This window comes from Aedes aegypti, chromosome 3, assembly GCF_002204515.2.
Source record: "Aedes aegypti strain LVP_AGWG chromosome 3, AaegL5.0 Primary Assembly, whole genome shotgun sequence".
Taxonomy (NCBI): Eukaryota; Metazoa; Arthropoda; class Insecta; order Diptera; family Culicidae; genus Aedes; species Aedes aegypti.
Genome location: NC_035109.1, coordinates 390,126,650 through 390,149,226, shown reverse-complemented (window position 1 = coordinate 390,149,226; position 22,577 = coordinate 390,126,650). Strand labels below are relative to the sequence as shown.

Below are 22,577 nucleotides of genomic sequence, written 5' to 3'. Positions count from 1 at the left end.
TTTTTCGCGAATGCAGCCCAAATTTCTAACTCACATGCTTCCTGTCTTCTGTTTCCCTTCCCTTCCGCAGAACCCCGCTCGAATGGACCTCAAATCGCTACAGGTGAAAACGTTCCGACGTGCCCTGCTGCACGAATACCCGGGCATCCGGATCAACCAGGTCAAGTGGAATCCCAACGACAAGTCCCATCAATACTACGCCATCGGGTACCAGGCTGGCTTTGTGCGTGTGCGACCCTTCCGGCTGAAGTGAGTCCGTTTCATCTTTCATTCTCTCTGGAAAGGGGCTAGTGTATGTAGTTTGGAAGTGCTTTGAATTGAATCTGAAGGGGAAGCGAAAGTTTTTTGGTTTTACAATAGAGACTGATTCGGTTTAGATTATAGTTTAATATTTCGCAACAGAGAGGTGATATTTTAGTTTTGATCTAATTGCGAATCCATAGCAGGTGTATACATTTTCTTATAGTTTTATTATTCGACATTGAGGAACTCGAAAAAAGGTAAAACATCAAGCTTCAGAAGAGTAGAAAGATTCACACACTTGTAATATGTAGTAATATTGAGTAATTTGTATTACACATACTTGAGCTAGATACCCAGATTTTACCGTACAGAAAATCCGGTATTCCAGATTTGCTTATTTATTTTGTTACATTAAGAAAGCAAACACAAAATAATAATTTTACTTGCAACACAGAAATCCATTCAAAAGCACTCTTAATGAAGTTGAACAAAAAGAAAATCCCCAATCAATCGTGTGCAGTCTAAGTCTTTTGTTCTTCACCCTCTTCACCAGGTCCTCCGACCTTCTCTGGGGAATTGGTAGACGAAGACGTTGTTTCGCCTTCTTCCCCAGTTGAACCTTCTCCAATGGTTCCCAACTCTCCGCCTTCACCTTGACCATCCGCTCCTGGGTCAGCAGTTGGTGTGGACGAAGTGGCCGATTCCGAGGTCGATAGCGATGTGTCACTCTTCTTGCCACGTCGCTTCTTTTTGTGCTTCTTCTTTGTGTCCTCCCCAGCTTCCGCCTCCTCCTCAATATTATCGTAATTCGGTGGGAATAGCAGAGCACATTCCTCCTGGCCTTCGACTGCATTCTGACTGATGTAACACGGTCCAACTGCCGTTAGCGCCAGCATTGCATGACTGGTAGCTTTGGCCACTTTCAATATCAGTTTGTCATTGACATTCGGTTTCAAACGCACATAGCGTTCAGTCTTTTTAGCAATTAGTTCCGCCGTTTTTGGATCACCAGACGTGAAATAACCGTAAGCCATCACGTCTCGGTTGAACTTGGCAATCACTTCGAAAACGTCCCGCTTCTTGTAGGCGTCGAATACAATACAGATGTGCGGTGGTTCCGGAACAGGGTCCGGTCCGAGAAAGCTTTCAGTTAGCTAAAATGGAAAGACAAATTTGAGCATTTCTCCACATAATGTTTGTAGTTAATCTTACATGTCTGAACAGCAGATAAAACAACGCAGCCGTCGCTCTTCGGTTGGTGGGACTCCATACGCCAGGGACGTAGATTTTTGGACAACTTTCCTCGTCGAACGTTTCCTTCGAAGACGTGCTTTGAGATGCGTTCAAATTGACACCACTCTTCTTTTTCTTTGGATTCTTATCTATCATCTTCCAGGTTCCATCGTTCGCATTATACAGCATCTCCAGCGGTTCGATCAATGGGGGAATTACCTTTTCCACATTGCCGTCGTTGTCCAGAACTTCATTGGGCTCGGTCAGGAACCGAACGAAATCACCAATAACATCTTCTGGAGCGCGACTAACATCGTCCTGACGCTTCCAAACGTACCCCTGAACTTCCTTGTAGAAAATCTGCTCAAAAACTTCATCGTCCATTCGGTTTTCACAGTCAAAATGAAGCACTTCTAACATCTTCGGGTTCAAATATACCAACCGCTTTTCTTTGAAGTGCAGATCATGCTTCTCGGCATGTTCGTTCAATTTTTTGTAAACGTCCTTGTGGACATGTGGCATAAATAAGGTGATTCCCATGTCCTGAATATTCTCCATGATCGTATCCGTTACACTTATGATATAATCCCGGCGCTTCTTGATCGCAGCCTCTTTTTCAATCCTCTCGGCTTCATCTTCTATAGCCTTTCGAGCATCTTCCCGTTCCTGCTCCTCTGGCGTCAACTCGTACAGTTCGTAGTACTTTCGTTCGACTTCTCCTGCACGACATTTCAGTTCGATGTCCAATTCTTCGGTGATGAGATTGATCAGCTTCGGAACGTTGGTGCCGAACATGAGGTTCACGATTTTACCATGCTGCAATGTAAATGCAATTGAAAGAAGGATATGCAATAGAATTTTAATAAATAAGACTGATTTTAAAAAAAGGTACCAAATTATTCAATAGAAACTGATACTTAGCCGCATTTGTGTGTTGAAAGTTAAAGGCATGTTCTTTTGATAGCCAAAACGAAAGATGAATTTCCACGCGTATCATCCACAGGTTCTTTTGAAAATCCTTCATAGATACCTCAAAAACGAGCTACAGGAATTTTACAAGAAAATCCTAAAACATACATTCAGAGACTCATCTAAAGGATTCTCCTCTATAGATATCACCAGAAATTTTTGCATGTATTTTTCCAATTTTTTATAAGTATTTCAATAGGGGTCTGGGTCATTTGGCATAAGGTCATTAAGCATAACGCCGTTTGGCATAATGGTCATTTGGCATAAATAAATTTCATCAAGAACAGGCATATTTTGAAAGTTTTGCCAAATGGTCATTATGCCAAACGGGATTTAGGCCAAATGTCCATTATGCCAAATAACCTTATGCCAAATGAATTTATACCAGATGACCCGCACCCTTCCAATAGGTATGCTTGAAGCAATTCTCTTAGAATCCTTTAGTAAAACAGAAGGTATTAGTCCAGTGATTTCCATAGGAATTGATCCGATAACTCGTTTTGGATTTCCTCCGGAGATTTTTCAGGAAATTTTTAGAGTGATTTTTCCAGTAGCTACTAGGTACAGAAAATCTTTTAATGTAACCTAAAGGAATCTCTCCAGAAGAACCCACTAAAGTTTATTTTAGCATATTTGGAGAAGTTTGTTCAGGGATTTTTGTGATAAGCTTACAAAAACTGCTTCAAGAGTTCAAACGCTGATTTTTTTCAAAAGTGTCCCTATTATTTTTACAGGAATTCCTTCAATAAATTACTCACGAATCATCTTAGGAATATGAGAGAAGTTCCTCAATGAAATCTATTAGGAATTTTGGACATTCATTGTTACAGCCGATATGAGAACTAAATTAATTTCGTTAAATTACTTTTTAACTAAAAGTCAACTTTTATCCCTCAGTTTTTATCTCTTGCCCCATACGAGTGGCACTCTTGCCCGTGCCTCGTTTAAAAACCTCATAAGAAGGGACATTTTCAAAAATCTCAAATCATCAAGTGTTTCTTATATTTTTGAAATCTATCGATAACATCATTTAGAACAAGAGGTGAGCTTGCCCCTACACTGGAATAATCTTCAAAAATTGTGCTATTCAACCACGATTTAACCATAATTGTGCAATTTCAATCGAATTATATCTGAAATAAAAGTATAAGTCATATATTGCATGCTTGGTTAATTAAATCACAGAAAAGTTTGATAAATCATACCTAAAATTTGATGTAAACATCGATGAAAACAGTATTTTATACAACTTTGGCGACCTGTAGCAAAAATTGTGACCTGCTGGAACATTTCTGAGAACAGCATCAGATACAGCAATTCCAAATCTGCTAGAGACACATAATTAGATCCTTGACACACGCAAAAATGTCACTTTTTTATCGCTGTGTAATAGAATTTTGACTAAGCATTCTATAGGATTTTTCATAATATTATGGATGTGAAACTCATAGAACAATTATAAACAAGAACAGTGGTGCTCATTCGCATGAAGTCCTCATGATCCATAAATGCGACCCGTAATTATAGAACAACTATTCACTGAAATTCGGCCCAAATCAACTCGAAAAACCATACTCAATCAAATCAGGTTCGATAGGACCAAAATGTTTATAGAAATAGCTCAGTCAGAATTGGTTTTCGGGTGATTTGCGTCGAATCGAAATAAATTGCGTTCGATCTGTACTGCATCTTTATTAATACTAGAAAAAATACACTGAAGTAAAACATCAATTTTGTTCTCTTATTTATTTATTTATTCTCTTATTAGGCGAGGGGCTTAGCGTTTTGGCACAGGTAGAGCGATCACATTCTATAGGATTTTTCATAATATTATGGATGTCAAACTCATAGAACAATTATAAAAAAGAACAGTGGTGCTCATTCGCATGAAGTCCTCATGATCCATAAATGCGACCCGTAATTATAGAATACACAAAAAGGCTTCTTATCTTTTTAATTGTAAATGAGTATTAAATGTGTTTTTGAAGATGAGCTATATATGTACGTATGTGTCTCAAGCCTATATATGAAATCAATGGAAATTTACAAGATTTTGCTATGAAATTCGAAGAGCTTGATATGAATCTTCAAGTGCTCGTAAAAAAACCACACTCTGAAGCATCTAGCTAGGAATCCAACGGATCTCGCCTACAATAGTCAGAAACTTGCTTAGGATTCCGATAGGAATTGTCATATACCCAAAAGCTCACTGAGGCTATCACCTAAGTTTTTAAGATTTTGCTGTGATATTTTTGAAAAACTTCAAGTTTCCGATGAAAATTTTCAGAAGTCTTTTATTGTCAGGCTTGCAATCCCCCAAATTCCGCTGGAAACCAATTCAGAATCTTCAAGGTTTTTCTAGGAGATATAACTAGAAATCCACAGTATTCCACAATAAATCCTATAAATCTCAGGAGTTAACTTGTAATCACTAGGTTTAACGCAGCATCCCAAGTAACCAATTATATATTATAATAATTCCACAAGAAACCCATAAAGTCCGCTAAGAATACCCAGATTTTACCCAGCATCCTCAAGAATCCGCTGAGAAGTCCTAGAAGCCCACTAGAATAACTTAGGATTCCAAAAAGGATTCTCCAAGATGCAGTTGGGAAACTTCAAGACCCAGGATCTTGTGAGAAACATCTTGAGATTATTTTGTGTGGCTCGTATCTTTGATAAAAAAAATCTTGATATGGTACGTAGTATACTCCTGCCAGAACATCCCTATGATAATAATGTTAGAAAATCGAACGTCATATAAAATATCTAACAAAAAGGGAAATGAATCGGCTGTATTTCTGATCGAAGATAGTTATCCGAATGGATCAGTGTGCTATTCATGATTACTCTAGGGGTAGTACGGCCTCCTGACGAAAATTGTACGAAGTTTATCATATTCAGGAGATCCGCGGGCCGCTCTTTGGCCACCACGCCTCTTGTTAATTAATGTAGATAGATCAATATACACACTCATTACACAGACAAGCATTTAAACTCAGTAAGGTATCGAATATATTTTGTTTTACTGACTTCTGTTTTGGCCCATCGTATTATTTCACTTATTTCAAAATATTGATTGATTTTACCCAAGTTTTTGAAAAATGTTAAGTGATAAAATAAGCTACATAACATGTAGGCCCAAAAAAGAAACCGGTTTGTCGTCATTTTCATAGCTTCTATAAAAGTATGGGTTATAGGTACATTGACACTTCTGAAATTTATTCGTATAACGCAATTTATTTCACGAAATTCCATAAGTTAAGAGACACAACGTTTTGCTGTATGGAATCAAATTGCGACACACACACAAATATTTGGCAAAATTCTCACGTTCAACCAATCATCTTCAAACATTCAGAGAGTAAACTGAAACATGCTATGAATATTTTTCCAGGTTTGTTTTATTAAATTTCATTTCCATATCCAAATGTACTAACTTTTCTCTTCACACTACTCATAAGGTCCTGTATTTATACTTTTACATACGCAATGAACCTAATTCCACAATGATGAAAACTGTCAACTGAAAAGCCAAGACAAAATTTGTGCGTTGTGGCGAGACAATTCTTGTGCTTTGTTCGAACCACACTGTTTCAAATCTGAAGAAAAGTGGTTTTTATGAAGGCTAAGTAGCCCGTCATTCATTTTGGCAGCCATGTTGACAATGCAGCTCGCTATTTCAGTCCATAGTTCATATAGGCCCGGAAAAATATCACTATATGCGCTGACATGCAGAAAGTATACTGATACTTTTTCAGATGCATCAGTGAAATACCAAATGATTTTCTTTAATTCGAAATTGTGACATGATTTATTTAGCAACAATCATCAACGACGCAGACAAATTTCAATGACGGCCTACTTCGCCTTAAGACTCATGTGGGACAATAGGGATGCTTGAGAAAAGATGTTGATTGTTATTGAGATATTTAAAGATATTATTGACGCCATGAAAGGTTGTGAACAGTGTTGATTAGACTCATTTCCCCGAAATTCGAATTGTGAAGCCATGAACTGTTATATTTAACTGTGCGTTGTATTCCTGAGATGGAGGGGGAGATGGTTGGGCTTGAGTGTTGCACATGGGATCCGACAGTTTCGATCTCGGTGGGCCTTCACTCACTCATTCATTTCATTTCACCGAAACTTGAATTGTGGCTCTCTGGGATCAAAATTGATCGATTTTGTGTGCAGTACTCAAGCTTAACCATCTGCTTTTCTATCTTAGGAGGATAGAGCATGGTTGTAGTAGTTCGTGGCTTCGTAGTTCAGAAAATGTTATTTTCGGGGAAATGAGTCTGAGCAACACTGGTTGTGAATACATGATCATACCGAAGTATATAAGCTAATACCTGAGCCCTAATAATTGCTGGAATTTCGGTGAATATCCAAGAAGATAGTGCTATAGAATGTAGTCGGGGCGAAACTGACCTGTTTTTAAATGTCTGAAGCAAAAAACACTATGATATTAAAAAAAATAATGGTATTCAAAAATGTTGCCAAAAACGGATTCATTTTGTTGTCAAAATCGGAGGGTGGCAAAAATGTAGCATGCCAAAAACGGGATTCCGTATATTCGTATATGTATTCGCTGGAACCACAAAAAAAGTATAATTATGTATTAGACAGTTTCACAAAAATAAAAATTTCTGGGATTCAACCAGTCACCCCCAAGTCCTAGTTGCAATACTAAAACAAACTACCAGACAAATTTTCATCCAATTTGGAGAAGATTAGGAGGTGCCTCAAGTCGAAATTGTGTTTTTTGGCTATTTTTTACATTCAAAAAATTCTACCGAGAATTTGGGAAAATGAAAATCAAAATAAATACCACTGGTTGAACGTATTATTAGTACTTTACAACTTTTGAGAACACTGTATGCCGATAAGAGATGGTTTTGACCTCATAAAATTGATTTCTGTTCATTAAAGTACCTATAAAATATACATTTCTCTACAGTTTTTGTTCTACGAGATTCTTAACCTCATGCCTAATCATAAAAGTTCAATCGTAGTATCATTCCTTTGTCATTTCTGAACATTATTGTAGTACATCATTTTTGTATCCGAATTACAGATAAATTGTAAAAAATCGTCGGAAATACGACATTCCTCATTCCCCTGCATTTAGAGCTGCTGCCAAATGGCGCAATGGCTGACATGTTTAAACATTGAACATAGTAGCTTTGCTTTTCCAATGATGGATGATGATTGAAGAAAACGGCTTTCAAATGTCATCAACGCAGTCGTGTTTCAAACAACATTCGCATTTGATGCCAAGCAATTACATATGTGATATAGCCCCGAAGTCAAGCTTCTCGACTACCGATCTTGAGGATCAGAGTGTGATTCTTTTTTTCGAGTGAAACCAATGTTTATTATATGCAGCATAGAAAAAGGACTAAAGGCGCAAATCACTACCTGAGCATTTCTCTTCATTCACTTAAGAGTGGGAGATTTTTGTGAGTTCTATTGATTAAGACTCAGCCACAAGATACACTTTTGAACAATGAATCGTGATGAAATTTGTTGGCCTCAAGTCATTTGGTCCATTGAAAAAAAAAAAAAGAACACTCTAAATGAACTCGCGTGATCAAACTCTGATCCTCAAGATCAGTAGTCGAGAAGCTTGACCTCGGGGCTATATCACATATGTAAATGCTTGGCATCAAATGCGAATGTTGTTTGAAATACGACTGCGTTGATGACATTTGCTAGATGTTTTCTTCAATCATCATCCATCATTGAAAAAGCAAAGCTACTATGTTCAATTTTTAAACATGTCAGCCATTGCGCCATTTGGCAGCAGCTTTAAATGCAGGGGAATGAGGAATGTCGTATTTCCGACGATTTTTTACAATTTATCTGTAATTCGGATACAAAAATAATGTACTACAATAATGTTCAGAAATGACAAAGGAATGATACTACGATTGAACTTTTATGATTAGGCATGAGTTTTAGAATCTCGTAGAACAAAAACTGTAGAGAAATGTATGTTTTACAGGTACTTTAATGAACAGAAATCAATTTTGTGAGGTCAAAACCATCTCTTATCGGCATACAGTGTTCTCAAAAGTTGTAAAGTACTAATAATACGTTCAACCAGTGGTATTTATTTTGATTTTCATTTTTCCAAATTCTCGGTAGAATTTTTTGAATGCAAAAAATAGCCAAAAAACACAATTTCGACTTGAGGCACCTCCTAATCTTCTCCAAATTGGATGAAAATTTGTCTGGTAGTTTGTTTTAGTATTGCAACTAGGACTTGGGGGTGACTGGTTGAATCCCAGAAATTTTTATTTTTGTGAAACTGTCTATTATGTATAAGTATAAAATTATGATTATTGCGACGGATTGCCAGAAAACGGACCCTCCAGAAAAAAAATCTAGCTGCAATATTTTATTGGGATTATTCTGAAAACACACAGACTATTCCAGGATTCTCCAGATATTTTCACACTTATTTTTAAACCAGCTTCTGCAAAGATTCCCACAGGAGTTCTTCGAGAAAGAGCCTCAAAGGTTTATTTTAAAACAAACAAATTTTCTGCAGGAGTTCCTATGACGATTTCAGCAGTGTAATCCAAAAATTCCGATGGTTCCTACATAAACTTGTTCATAAATTACGTGCGATGTTTCAAAAGGAATTCCTTCAGAACATCCTGCTGGATATCATCCAGAAATTCGATCAATTATCTCTACAATAATTACCATAGCTAGTACATCCACTAGAACTTCCTTTCGAGCCCAGGATTTTTTTTAGCGATCCTTGCAAAAGTTTATCAGGAATTTGTACAGCAGTTTCATCCGATATTACTACAGAAGTACTTCTAGAAATATCTCTAGATTGTTTTCAAGAATTCTTCCAAAAGTTTCTAAAACATATCTTTGAAAATTCCCCGCCTGGATTATATTTATGATAATTTCCGGATTTTTGATAATAACCGGAAATCATGGACGACACCCTAGCTGGAAATCTTGGACGACATATAACTGGATGAATTCCTGGAGGACTTAGAACTTTCTTTAAAGAGTGGTGAAAGAATCTCTGGAAGAATTCCTGAAGACAATGTTTTGCGTTGTGTGGGATTTGCATTCGAAACTTGTAACCTTCTGAATTGTTGAGTCGTCAAGTGGCTCAGTGCCTTAGCTGTGAAAGCGTTCGCCTAGCATACAAGAGTCACTGGGGGACCTAAGCACGTGTATATTTTTTTTTTTTCATAATTTCATTCATCTTCTTCTTTCTGGCGTTACGTCCCCACTGGGACAGAGCCTGCTTCTCAGCAGTGTTCTTAAGAGCACTTCCACAGTTATTAACTGAGAGCTTACTATGCCAATGACCATTTTTGCATGCGTATATCGTGTGACAGGTACGAAGATACTCTATGCCCTGGGAAGTCGAGAAAATTTCCAACCCGAAAAGATCCTCGACCGGTGGGATTCGAACCCACGACTCTCAGCTTGGTCTTGCTGAATAGCTGCGCGTTTACCGCAGCACTCATAATTTGTCCATCTATTGATTTGTATACAGACACGGTTTGACTGTCAATTCGATTCTATCCAAATAAAATACACACTTGCAAGTAGAGACAGTGGCAGGCCTACCTAATGCTGCGGAACAGCATTTCCTTAAAATTTAATATTGATACAAAGAGAATGTAACAAGAAATTGCACTGTTGTGTGTTACCTAATGTTACACACTTTTTCCTCTCTTTTGCCCAAGGATTAATCATACAAACCTGCCTAAGACCATCAATTGCTAACCATTGACGTTATAAAGAGCTATTATAGAATTTACGACCTTAAAACCGACCTACAATGTATCGAAGAAAATTACGCAATAAAATGGATCCGACATTTGATTACCAAACGTTTACATAGGATTGTGACGCTCTTTGTCATTTTATGGGACAAACACAGCGCATGAACGACCTATGTTAATGCTTGCAAAATCAGACCATGAGCAAGCTTGACAGCTTCATAAAAACTTTTCTGATTTGTTTATAAATCAAGCGCAGTCAATCACTCCTTTTTATCTTTACATTTGGAAGGTTATGCGCTAGAATCTGCTACTATAGAACTTGTGCCAGCAATAAAACCTTCAAACCATTTGGTCATGTCGATATTTACAGCCGACGAAGACATGATGTGGCATATTCGTAATTGTAATTTAACCGTTTTGGAATTGATTTTCTGTTTTGCGCTCGCTTTGTTGCCACATGCCTGTGTTTTATCATGATATGGAGCAATGAATTGGCTGGTGCATGACTGAATCTATTGCGACTGTAGTTATCGAAGATTTAAGTTGGGATCAGTCCTGATAGTAGAATGACACTACAGTAATCATCGGCAACTGAACTAGGTTAATGCATAGATGATTTCAATTCGTGAACTAACGCTTAATGATATTGTAAAAAATGAATTCTAGAGGACAGTGATTCTATCTAGGCGAGGCAATGAATGCGCAAATAATTTCCTTTCTTCATTATGTAGGACTACGTGATACGTGTCTGTTCTAGGTATCATAATTCATGTACCCTACATTTATGTAAGATATTCTCGAGGTATTATTTCCCTACATTGATGCGATAGCTCAGCACGCGGCAGAGGCGAGTGAGAACCATATGTTCACTCACAAATTGCTTTATTAGCCAAACAATGGACAATACCTCTAAGCTGTACAAGTTACTGCAGTGTAAATTACAGATTTGTAGCGCAACAAGTAACAGAGCGTTTCCACACGTAGACCTGATGGTAAAACTGTAGCAGTACATCACGCTCGTACAGAAACACTTCGTACCATGCGATTACATAATTTCGTAAAAAGCAGAATGAGGTTTTCAGTATCCATTGAAAGTTTAACTATGATAAAAAAGGTTTTCGAAGGTTTTATTTTCCTTCTTGAATTTGTAAATTTTATTACTACTATTTACTCTGTTCCGAACAGTTCTTAATTATTTTATGCTGTTATTACTGACAGGTCTTTTCTCATCCATATTCGATATGCTTCGAAAATATACTATTGTTTTGTGCTGTAAATATCTACAAGAACAGCTTCTTGCGCGCAAAACATCATCATCAGGGCACGAAACATACACGCCTCGGTTTGCCTGTCGCACATTAGCTTGTAACAAGAAACTGGGACAAAAACCACTTTACTCTGTCTCTGAATCGCGTGCAACATCCATTAATGGGTTGGCATTTATTGGAATTATGTTGGCGAGTATGTAGGCAACAGCAACGTTCTCTAAACGGGTTGGCCAGGAGCCTTCGCATCAGAGGAAGGTATCTTCTAAAGAAATCACGAAACCAACTGTTGGAGGTGATGTTCCATTTTCATCGGCTAGATGTTAGAACATCACCTCAACTATTTACGTATTGGTTATTGGATTGCATGTCGAGTTAGAGCAACAGTTCATATATGAGATAGTAGGTATATAGCGTATCCTTCGCTAAGCATAGATTATGCAACCAAATCGCTTTTGCGATGTTATTTGGATAGACGTTAAAGTAATAAATTTGTGGGATACATTCTCTCTCTCTGGTTTAGCAAAAAAAAATATGATAACAAACATTTTCACCGTAAAAACATCTTGGTTTATTTAGTACGAATTCCAAGTCATATTTGCAAAAGTCTGGATGATAACATCTGGAATAAGTCTAGATCTGGAATCCGGAATAAGATCGATCTTGTATGTCGTATATGGCGAACCTTACAAATTCACCTCAAAATTTTATCCGGATCTTCCATTTTTTGTAAAATTAAACCTAAAAAATCTAGACTATTGCAGGTTGGCAATGACGCTCTTCTGCGGATTTGGTCTTCATCACTAAATAAACAAATCCGCTGAAGACACCTAGATGATTCGACGCGTAGTTTTTTGTCTTGGTACATTTATTTTTGTAAAAATTAAACGTATCTGTAATTTATGAAGGTAATTTGTAATTCGTCAAGGCAAATAAAAAATAAAAATCGGTTGAGAAACTATTTAAAGTGGATTATTTTGCATGGAAAAACGTATGAAAAAAGCAAACCCAAACTTTTCTTCAATTGCCTTCAAAAATCGATAATAAACTTAGATAGCGAGAAACGATATTAAAAAAAAACGTATCAGAATGTTGAAGGCATTAGACATGATCATCAAAATAAATAGGTATATTTCATATGCCTGAACCTTTATGTAGAAACACTACGATGACCACATCAATACCAACGCTCATAAAAATAAAAAATATAGGTTGATTTTATCTTACCGAGGCAAACAGCCAGGTCGGTTCACTGTTGTTCCGGAATCTCTTCAAGGCTTCGATATCGTCAGATTTGCACTGCAAAAGACAAAAGACAACAAACCATTAAGAACAATAAACTTGAATGATGCTTACATATAGGTATAGGCACACTGAGCCAAAAGTGATAAAAATACTGTCTAGTGTTAACATTCGAGAAGTTTATGAGGAAGCAAAACCAAGGGCCATAATTAATATGAAGTTCATTGTACGAATAATTTGTATTATGCACTGTGGGTTTCTGTCACAAATGTATTGATGAAAACATTTGAACAATGTATCTCAAATCGGAGTAATTTTGATAGTTTTTAGTAGATTATGGTCATAAATATTTTTTTTTATATTTTTAACATGAGTACCAATATAATAGTAATCGTTTGCAGTTGAAACATTCCATAACACAGTCAAACCAGAGACGAATAGAAACATAGTAATCGGGATCAGGCTGGGTACAACTTCTAGTGCTACATTTGGCCCCTTGGTACTGCAAAATGTTTCCAAGTTTGATAGATCGTAGTACACTTTTTACGGCATTTTAGATTTAGCCTATTACTAGAGATGGTCGGGTTCGGGTTTGAAAATTTAAAATTTTTCGGGTTCGGGTTCGGCTCGGGTTTGAATGCTACAAAATTATCGGGTACGGGTCGGGTACGGGCTTGAAAAAAGTCGGGTTTTGTCGGGTTTGGGTCGGGTTTGGTGAGAATGGTGAACAGAGTAACAACCTAAAAGCTTCCTTATGCATCAGAAACAATGAATTTCTCATCTCTTGAAACTCGGGTTCTATTCGGGTTTTTCTTAGAAAACATTTTTGGGTTTCGGGTCGGGTTCGGGTTTGAACAGCGAAAATTTTTCGGGTTCGGGTCGGGTCCGGGTTTGCTTTTCAATTACAGTCTCGGGTTCGGGTCGGGTCCGGGTTTTATGAAATAAAATAAGTCGGGTACGGGTCGGGTTCGGGTTTGAAAAAGGGGAAACCCGACCATCTCTACCTATTACCTTATGTACCATAAAGTTTTAGGCAACTGCAAAGAACGAAGATTGGATTTTAGATAGAAATACTTCAAAAAATTGTATATGGGAAAATTGTTGATCTAAGCAATGCCTACAACTTTGCCGAAGATAACACGTCAATAACGTTCAAATCTTGTTCTCACAGATTTTGCAGCAAAAATGGCCTAATGTATGGCCTTTCGAATTCCTCCAAAAGAAAATTTTTACCAAGCCAACACTGCGAGTTATAGACATCTCAAAATTTTACAATTCTTCACTTATATTTGCATGTAACATCAAGAATTTTAAATTTGCGATGTTCAACAAAATGCTTTTTATCATTTCTTCACTACTGAAGAACACATACATGTAAAACTGAAAACAAAAAGGTTAGACCAGAATAACTGTTTTTTTGTGTCCATCCTAAATTAAAACGTTAATAATCAATTTACTGAGCTCAAATGAGGAGTTAGATCAAGAGTGTATTCGGTAAGGTTGTTAATAATAACATTTTCTAAATGTTTTAAAGAACACATCCACAAATTTCATCAAATAAAAAAGTTTGGTTTAAAATTATAACCTTAATAAGGACCATCCTATTTAATTTGTTTCTAAGAAGATGCAAAATTCAACTAATGCCGTTAGGCCGAATGCCGTTAGGTCGAAAGGGTTTCAAATATTCCGAACCGCTAACACATTCATCATCCTTCTTTTAATCAAAGGCTGTTCTGGGTGCAGGTCGTTAGGCCTAATGCCATTAGACCGAAAAGGTAGTTAGGCCAACAGGATCGTTAGGCCGAAATAACATTCGATTTGGGTAACGGTCGTATTTTGGACCCCCTAAGGAAGTGATTTAAGTTTATTGCCCCAATTAATTAATTGCACAGCGCAACCAAGTCAAAGAACATGCCATAATGTAGAGAAAAACTTCCTTTACAAGATAAAAATGCTCAAACGGTCATGTAGGATCCAGTCGAAAATAATTGAATTGTGATGTACAGCTTTTCATTATTTTGGACACACTAATTCATTTTAGACCCTCAAAGTATATATTTTGGACCCCCGGTGTTTTTCATCGTTTGGCGACAAAGCTCACGACACTGGTTGTATGATATGCTTGCCCATAGTCTAATCAATCGATTGACAATGGAAAACCGAGGAAATTCTACGCTTTTAGTCCAGAAATTTGAAAAAGTTTTTGTTTACATTTGAAAAATTTCTGACGGCTTTAATATCTGCGTGTAACGTGTTGTAACGGTTGTATGGATGAACCAATTAAATTAAATTAAATTCAGATAAAATAAACACATATTCTATGTACAAACGGTTGATGCAAGTACGGAATAGTCCTATCTTTCCAAATGGCATGCAAAATGAGTTGGTCTTTCGATTTAAACTTGGAAATTTGCAGAAAAATGGACCAGTGGGTCCAAAATATATAGGGGTCCAAAATATATTGGTTACCCTATTGTCTTCTATTTCAAATGGCTAACACATTCATTGGTGATTTTCCTTCTTTTAATCAAAGGCTGTTCTTTCTAGTTATATTTCACAGTGAATACTGTGTGCTTGGGCAAAATAGCAAATTTGCTCGGAATTTGGTGACCCACTTGATTCATGGAATAGCTGTACAGCGGGATTCCGTTTTTGGCATGCTCCGTTTTTGGCATGCTCCATTCTTGGCACCCCCCGATTTTGGCAACAAAATGGATCCGTTTTTGGCAACATTTTTGAATACCATTAAAATTTGTAAATTATTGTAAATATTATTGTGTCTTTAGGTTTAGTCATCTGAAAAACAAGCCAGCTTTACGCTTACTGCATTCCAGAGCTCAATTTTCGTCGATATTCCCCTAAATCGCACCAACTGATAGAGGTCCTGTACGCGCCTATTTAATTCTAGATGGTCATGTGTTCACATCGTTTCATGCAGTTATTACTGTCTACGAGTATCTCAACTAGAGCTCTAACCTCTCTGGCATTCACGTTATATGACCAGCTCACTTGGGTATGCCGGTAGGTGATAGAACACTAGATTTGGAACTTTTAAGATCTCTAAGGCGTTCTTGTGAATTTCTAGTGAAATAATGTTAATATTTAGTTGTATTTTCAAAATTTCTGGAAAAATCTTGGGAATTCTGAACAAGTTTTCGGAATTTGGAGATTGTTAGAGGTAATCTAAAAAGTCCTTATGAACTCTTGAAATATTCCATGGGAGACTTAAGAATTAGAAATATTGCAGCGAAATCTTTAAATTCCAAGCGATGTCCTCAAAGTTCTTGACAAGTTCCTATCTCAATCCTCTACAAGATCCTGTGGATTCCTACCGAGCTTCTTCAGAGTTCTGGTGGGTTCTCGGTTGGATTTTTACGTACACCTAAAGATTCTTATATTTGACTTTCATAGCGGGATCCTGCGATTTCTTGTTGAATTCATATGGTTGATTAACATACAAGCTCAACTTCTAAAACACAAATCAAACTAATTTCCAATTGAGGTTATATGAAGCTTATTTGTGTATGAATTGTGTACTCATTTGTGTGAAAATGGAAATTCTTTTTGCAGTCTTGGTCAATATTCTATTCAGAAAAATATCATATTTTTATGTGTACAGCTATTGATTTCAGCTGTTCTATGTGCCGTTTGGACTGTTGTCAATCATTTAATTTAAGATGCCTTACTATGCAAGAAACGTAATTGTGAAAAGCCATTTTCAAATTATCGAATATTGTCTTCGTTCAATAAATTAAAAAAATTAAACTCACTGAACACGTGAAACGATATTCGTAAATACGTTTCTAATGAAATGTATTGAATTTCTGTATTCTTACTCTCTATCGTAAGGAATTGATCAGTTATTGAATAAAGGGCACTTATGCGATTATTACTTTTACGCGGCCCATGTGTACAAATGGTATCCATAAAGTTTTTTTTAAACTCATTGAAGATACTTCAGCAATGAAAAGTGTTTGGAACGTCTGTCACAATTAATATTACGGATCTTAAAGTTTATAGTATAGCCATATCCTAAGGAAATCTGCTTTGAAGTGGAATTTTAGGAAGTCTGGCCATCATTTGGTTCCATAATAATGATGTTACAACGTTCAAATGATATTTCTGGAAATTAAAAAAATAATAAATCAGAATACAAAAAAATCTGATTGTAATAAAAACTTTGCCATTGTTTTGAAGTTCATGCAACCTCTAATCATCACTACAAAATACAGCGATCAAATATTTAAAATCATCGCTCCCTGGAAAGTATAAGGGTACTTCAGCAAAGTTTGAATTTTAAATTGAAATGAAATCGAAAAACCGTTCAGATTTAAATTGAAATTTGGGGTTAATATTACCCCTAAAACTTACAACGTAACTTTTTTTCACACAGACAGAAGAATAAATATGAACAGAACATTCAATTCTGATCCAACGCCGTTCCACACTATCCAATGATATTTCGTCGAACTATGTACAGATAGACACACACCTGTTCTTTGTTTGAGAGAGCAAAACCTCAGATAATTAAAAGAAGATTGATTGCTACCGCAATTAGTTTGGATTTTAATTTACCTCGGTGTTTTAATTTACCCGATTGGGTCATTCTATTACCTTCCACTACACGTAGAGGTGTAGTAGGGTAAAATGCTCCATAGTGTCAGTTTAAGGATGTGTGTTGTTTTTTCGCATTTCTACATTTTGCAACATTTTAAGGCCATTCAAAGTGGTAACATTTGCTAGCTATCACTATAAAAACATTTTTTTCTTTTGAACTTTTTCACGATTTAAATCGTGTCGCGGTTTTGTTCAAAATGACTCAATAAGGAGGGTTGAACACCATTTGGAATCAGCAACTAAGCTTCTCCATGAGTTCGCTCCGCAGCATGGAAACGCTTATTTGTTATTGAAATCAGCGAAACAACTTACGACTAAAGACCTGCCTTAGCCGAGGGTAAGAGACCGCGACTACAAAGCAAAACCATGCTGAAGGCGCCGGGGTTCAGGATCTTTTCCTTGATTTCCCTGGGCATATAGTATCATCGTACTTGCCACACGATATTCAAATGCAAAAATGGCAACTTTGGCGAAGAAAACTCTCAGTTAATAACTGTGGAAGTGCTCATAAGATCACTAAGCTGAGAAGCAGGCCTGTCCCAATGAGGACGTAATGCCAAGAAGAAGAAGAAGACTTTAGGCAAACACTGAAAAATTTTTGAATTCCGTATCGAAAGCAAAGGAAAATCTATGAGCATATCTCCAATCCTTCTGATTGCCCCATCTTGAGTCTTGTTCCCCTACTCATTTTACCCCATCTTGAGTCTTGTTCCCCTACTTACCACGGCTAGTTGGAGATTATCACCACCCAGCTCCAGTTTGATTTTCTTCAGACTGCCCACCATCCCGGTGCAGGGACCACACCAGTCCGTATAGATGTCCATTACTGGCGCCGTTAGGGAAAATGTGGTATGCGAAGCATTGTTAGTATCATTGCTAGAGGCTTGAATCGTATCACATTGCCAACCTACCCAACAGACCATCACGTTCTAGGAATTTCTCGAATTCCTCGTCGGTGTTGATTTCAGCCTGCAACTGCTGGACTCCTCCCTTCTTGGCCATTTTATTGAATGATGCAACGTATGTAAGTAATCACTGCACGCACTTAGTAAGGAATTTGAATACACAGGAAATTTGAAACTTTGCTTTGGGCCGAAAAGGAGCTCTACTTAAAGTACGGTTCTACATCAGCCAGTCGTTGCTGAGAATGAACTTCGACCAAAATAAACAACCGCTGTTGGTGGCCAAGGAAACGGAAACGTTGCTCTCTTCGCGCGCGCTCGTCGTTGGAATGGGGTTTGACGTCATTGTTTTGGGGGCTGTTTTGTGCAATTCACGAAATTAAATGCAAATAACTTTAATTCGTAAAATAAACGAGATAATAGAAAACACGGTGAAGGTCATCTACTAAATTAAGGGAATGCGAGCAAAACTCTATGAAAATTGTAACAATCTATGGTTCTATATACCTATCATTAGTGGTTCCCATCATGTGAGCATGAGCATGAGCATAGATGACCGTACAATTCGTAGTTGCTACTCCGTGATTGACCAGAACAATCGAAGTTGCACAGGGAATTTATGAATGGGGCTTGGGATTAGCTTACCATTCTTCAATGTGAACAAATCGAGAGCTCAAATTTTAAAAGTCAATAACGGCGCCGGCCACGTCCTTACGGTCATCGGGGAAGGGAAGGAATGTTAGTTAGACAACCGTTGTTACTAGAGACCGAGTATACCTCTGCATCTCCACAGTTGTCATGGAAAGGATATTGGGTTAGTGGGATAAGGTAAAGATCTGGGAGTCACCAATGGTTGGTGATGCGATCCATGATATAATCACGCCTAATCAGATTCGCGATATTATTCGATAAACGCATTGTACCCCGAACATGTGTTCATCACTCGCCCACGCAAGAGCAAGCGACTCGATCAATAGATCAAACACTACTAACTATTCGCGGCGGTTTTTCATTTCACTACTCGACCGACGCGCGACATGTTTGATCCTGCCCTTGTCACTCGCCCCCGCAGGAGCAAGCGTCAAGGTCGAAAGATCAAACACAACTGCCATTAGTGGTTCCCATCATGTGGTCCTTAAAGTGCAATAGTGTGACCCACGAAGATGTTTTGTAAAAATCTAAAATGCAAATAAATATTTAAAATAAATGGATTGCATAAACAGTCATAAACTGTTGAAATTTTTTATCTAATCATGAAATTAGAATAAGAATCATACATAGGGAAAAGTACTACTGGAAAACTTCCATGATCCACTTTGGCATGAGCGTTTTTTCTCGACCGCATTGTCTAAAACTTTGCACAGAGAAGCATTTCAACATGTCGCATATAGTGTCAAATATGAGTCGGACAACTTCCGAAACCAACCCTGCCGAAGTGAATAAAAAATGCCACTAATACGATCCTGCTCCCTAGAGCATGGGTTCCCAAATTTTTGAAGGCGCCGTTTCATTATTTTTTTATGTCGTGGATCCGTTTTCAGTATTTGAAAAATGGTTTTTAATCTTCCCAAAATAGGGATTAAGGGTTTATTTTGAAAATATTCGAACATTTTGGAAAAACACCATTGAACCTTAACCATCAAGATTTGAAAATTGAATTCCCGCAAATGCTTCATTCGAAAAAGTCTCCTGTGACATCTTCAAAATCAAATTGATTAGCAGGCCCTCCAGGATATCAGGAGGAAGTATAATTTTAAGTTTAATTTCATGAATATGTGAATAACTAAAGTGTTTTCCCAGCATTTATTGTGGTAGAAAGCACCATGTGTTGTTACCAACCGTTTGGGTAACAATGAATTTGTGTGGTGAAAAGGCAAGCTGATGGTTCAGATTAATTGATTTGTTATATTTTTTTATTTTGTATTGTATAAATTATTTATTCAAATGTCTAAGTGTACGATAAACGTTTGTCTCCACGATTAAGTGTTTGATTGATGTTTATTTTACGCTTAGTAGCTTTAGGTGTCTTTATTTATTTCCGATTGTTATTTATTTATTTATTAATTTATTGTATTTATTTATTCATTAATTTATTGTATTTATTTTATTATATTTATTTATTTATTCATTTATTTATTACCCAGATATTTCATTTACATTATTATTCAGATTGTTTATTTATTTTTCATATTACATGAATTTCATATTGCTTTATTTACGAAAAAGGAAAACAAGTGTAAGGTTAGGAAATGTCAAGGCTTTTTAATTAAAAGTCGAAATTTTAATTAAAACAATTTTGCAAGACACCTTGTCACCTCCCCAAAAGAAAGGTCGCATGAGACGGAGACAAAATAGGTGGAAAGTAGGGGCTGGTGGTACTGATCCCCAAGCACGTACCAAAACAGCCTAAAATTGGTTCGAACTAGCGGAACCATTGACGAAAATGAATCGAGTCTATCCATATTAAAATAAAAGCATACGTTTCACATGCAAATAATAAGAATGGTGTATTTTAGTACTTACGTTTAATTTCCGCTTAACCTACGATTACCCTACTGTGTTAGTGTGCATGGGCGTCAGTGTCGAGTGTATCCCGCGGCGATTGGTGGACAGCATGCTTGCCCGGACAGAAGCAAATTCACCGGCGACGTGCCAGCTACTCCAACGCTAGCACACCGATCCATGATCGTGCTAGGACACCTTCCCGGCCTGGCGCACAAGTTGGTCATGATAGAAAGGCCTAATATAGGAGACATTATGGAACACTTAATTCCGCACCACAAAAGACGATTTCAATTTGGGAAATGCTTTAGCTTCACGCTTACCGATCTCATTGTATCCTCCTCCTCTACTCCATTGTAGCACTACAGAGCAGCATGCATAAAGGTAGTGAACATCTGCGGCTATGCAATAAATTTAACGATTAACAAGATCTCTTTCCAATCACTTTCACTGCTATTACCTTGCTCTGAGCCCAATAAGCTTAATTAGCTTTCCACTTCACTTTTTGCCACAGAATTAAAAAATGGAAATTTTGTTCTACAGCGGTCAGGCTATCTCACGTCTACGTGCACTCCACGAACTTTCCTGCGTTCTGCCTGCTTGACAGTTAACCGAGAACTAACTAACCAGCTAAAGCGAGCTCCACTTCTACCTTTCGGTATGGATGCTGAGATCGTAATCTCTTATCGTCTGTGGGTGGTGATAAGAGCAGATGATCAGTGGAGAGTGAGATCCTCGGCTCTGGGAGTAGAGGGGCATACATGAGGGTTACTGATACATGATTATGGTGCTTATTGGTGCGCTATGCATATCGTGTTGGGCTGTTGGAGCACGGGATTCTCTCCATATCGGGAGATGACGAACATGTGTTGCATGGGACTTACAGCTGGATGTAGAGTGTGTGTTCTGTTGTTTTGTTGTGGTGAGTGTAGTGTATTGTACATGGTAAGAAAGACCTATGCCTTCATTTCATACGGCGACAGTGGGGAGCTATGATTCCCTCGCGAGGCTGTTGGTTGTGAGCAGGTTACAATACCCCCACACCAGACTGCAATATGGGAGACCATCCCAATATAGCAGTATCTCTCTTACAATGAGCAATCCACTCACACGATCGACAATTACCGACCTAGTAAAGTAGTGTAAGGTTTCGTCAAGTGTAATCTGTTAATCCACACAGAGCACATTCTTGTCTGAGCTAAATTTTGACCTCTCATATGGGTATTGATGGTTGTTTACCAGATATGGACAATTTATTGGTTTACTGGCTCGATTTCAGCCTACGATGTATTTCAACAATAGGGACCACATCAAACAGGAACAGATCAACGATCATTCGTAATTATTGCTGTGGCTGTATAGAGTTTGTTTACCTTTTCAATTCTATTATTAAGTGCAGACAACAGATGGTTATACTGGACCTTGGCTGAGGAGCTTCATCCTTTAAGCAAAGAAAATTATTAAGAGTACAAATCATACACACAATTCTTACATTCATTTTAGCCAAATATCCATATATTTTAATACCTTTTACACAAATTATCTTACGCAATCAAACACGAATCCTCAGTCGAACTAACGCGATTTTTCAATCGATTACATCCATATACGAACTCAATACTTATTCTACGCGCTCTCTCAGTTAAGTCTACGCAAATATACTTTTAATTCAAACTTTTACATACACACGAACATTTATGCTTAAAATACGCAAACTCTCGATTAAACTTACGCGAATACTTAATTGACTCAAACTCTCACGCAAATGCAACATTTTCTACTTAAACTACGCAAACTCTCGGTGATCACCATTTCCTCGAACATCCGATACACAT

General features: G+C 37.4%; 2 protein-coding genes across 10 annotated transcripts in view; one reads left to right on the top strand and one right to left on the bottom strand.

The window, feature by feature from the left end:
• The window catches only part of LOC5568954 (titin), a 43,921-nt gene extending 43,221 nt beyond the window's left edge, over nucleotides 1-700 (top strand). For all 7 annotated transcript variants that reach the window (XM_021854097.1, XM_021854096.1, XM_021854101.1 and 4 more), the window contains one exon: nucleotides 71-700. In XM_021854097.1, coding sequence (XP_021709789.1) covers nucleotides 71-253 — 183 coding nt within the window. In that variant the 3' untranslated portion in view covers nucleotides 254-700. The remainder of the gene's footprint in view (nucleotides 1-70) is intronic.
• On the bottom strand, nucleotides 481-21,647 carry LOC5568965. Of its 3 annotated transcripts, none has more exons than XM_021854102.1 (5): nucleotides 21,203-21,647; nucleotides 21,066-21,143; nucleotides 12,707-12,778; nucleotides 1,456-2,292; nucleotides 481-1,397 (listed from the first exon to the last, which is right to left on the bottom strand). In XM_021854102.1, the coding sequence occupies exons 2-5, from the start codon at nucleotides 21,072-21,074 to the stop codon at nucleotides 765-767; spliced, it is 1,551 nt and encodes a 516-aa protein (XP_021709794.1). In that variant the 5' UTR covers nucleotides 21,075-21,143; nucleotides 21,203-21,647; the 3' UTR covers nucleotides 481-764. The 3 variants fall into 3 exon arrangements, with proteins under 3 accessions (XP_021709794.1, XP_001652618.1, XP_021709795.1); XM_001652568.2 differs by lacking the exons at nucleotides 21,066-21,143; nucleotides 21,203-21,647 and adding exons at nucleotides 18,061-18,164; nucleotides 18,250-18,690; XM_021854103.1 differs by lacking the exons at nucleotides 21,066-21,143; nucleotides 21,203-21,647 and adding an exon at nucleotides 20,764-20,782.
• Nucleotides 21,648-22,577: the final 930 nt, after the last annotated feature.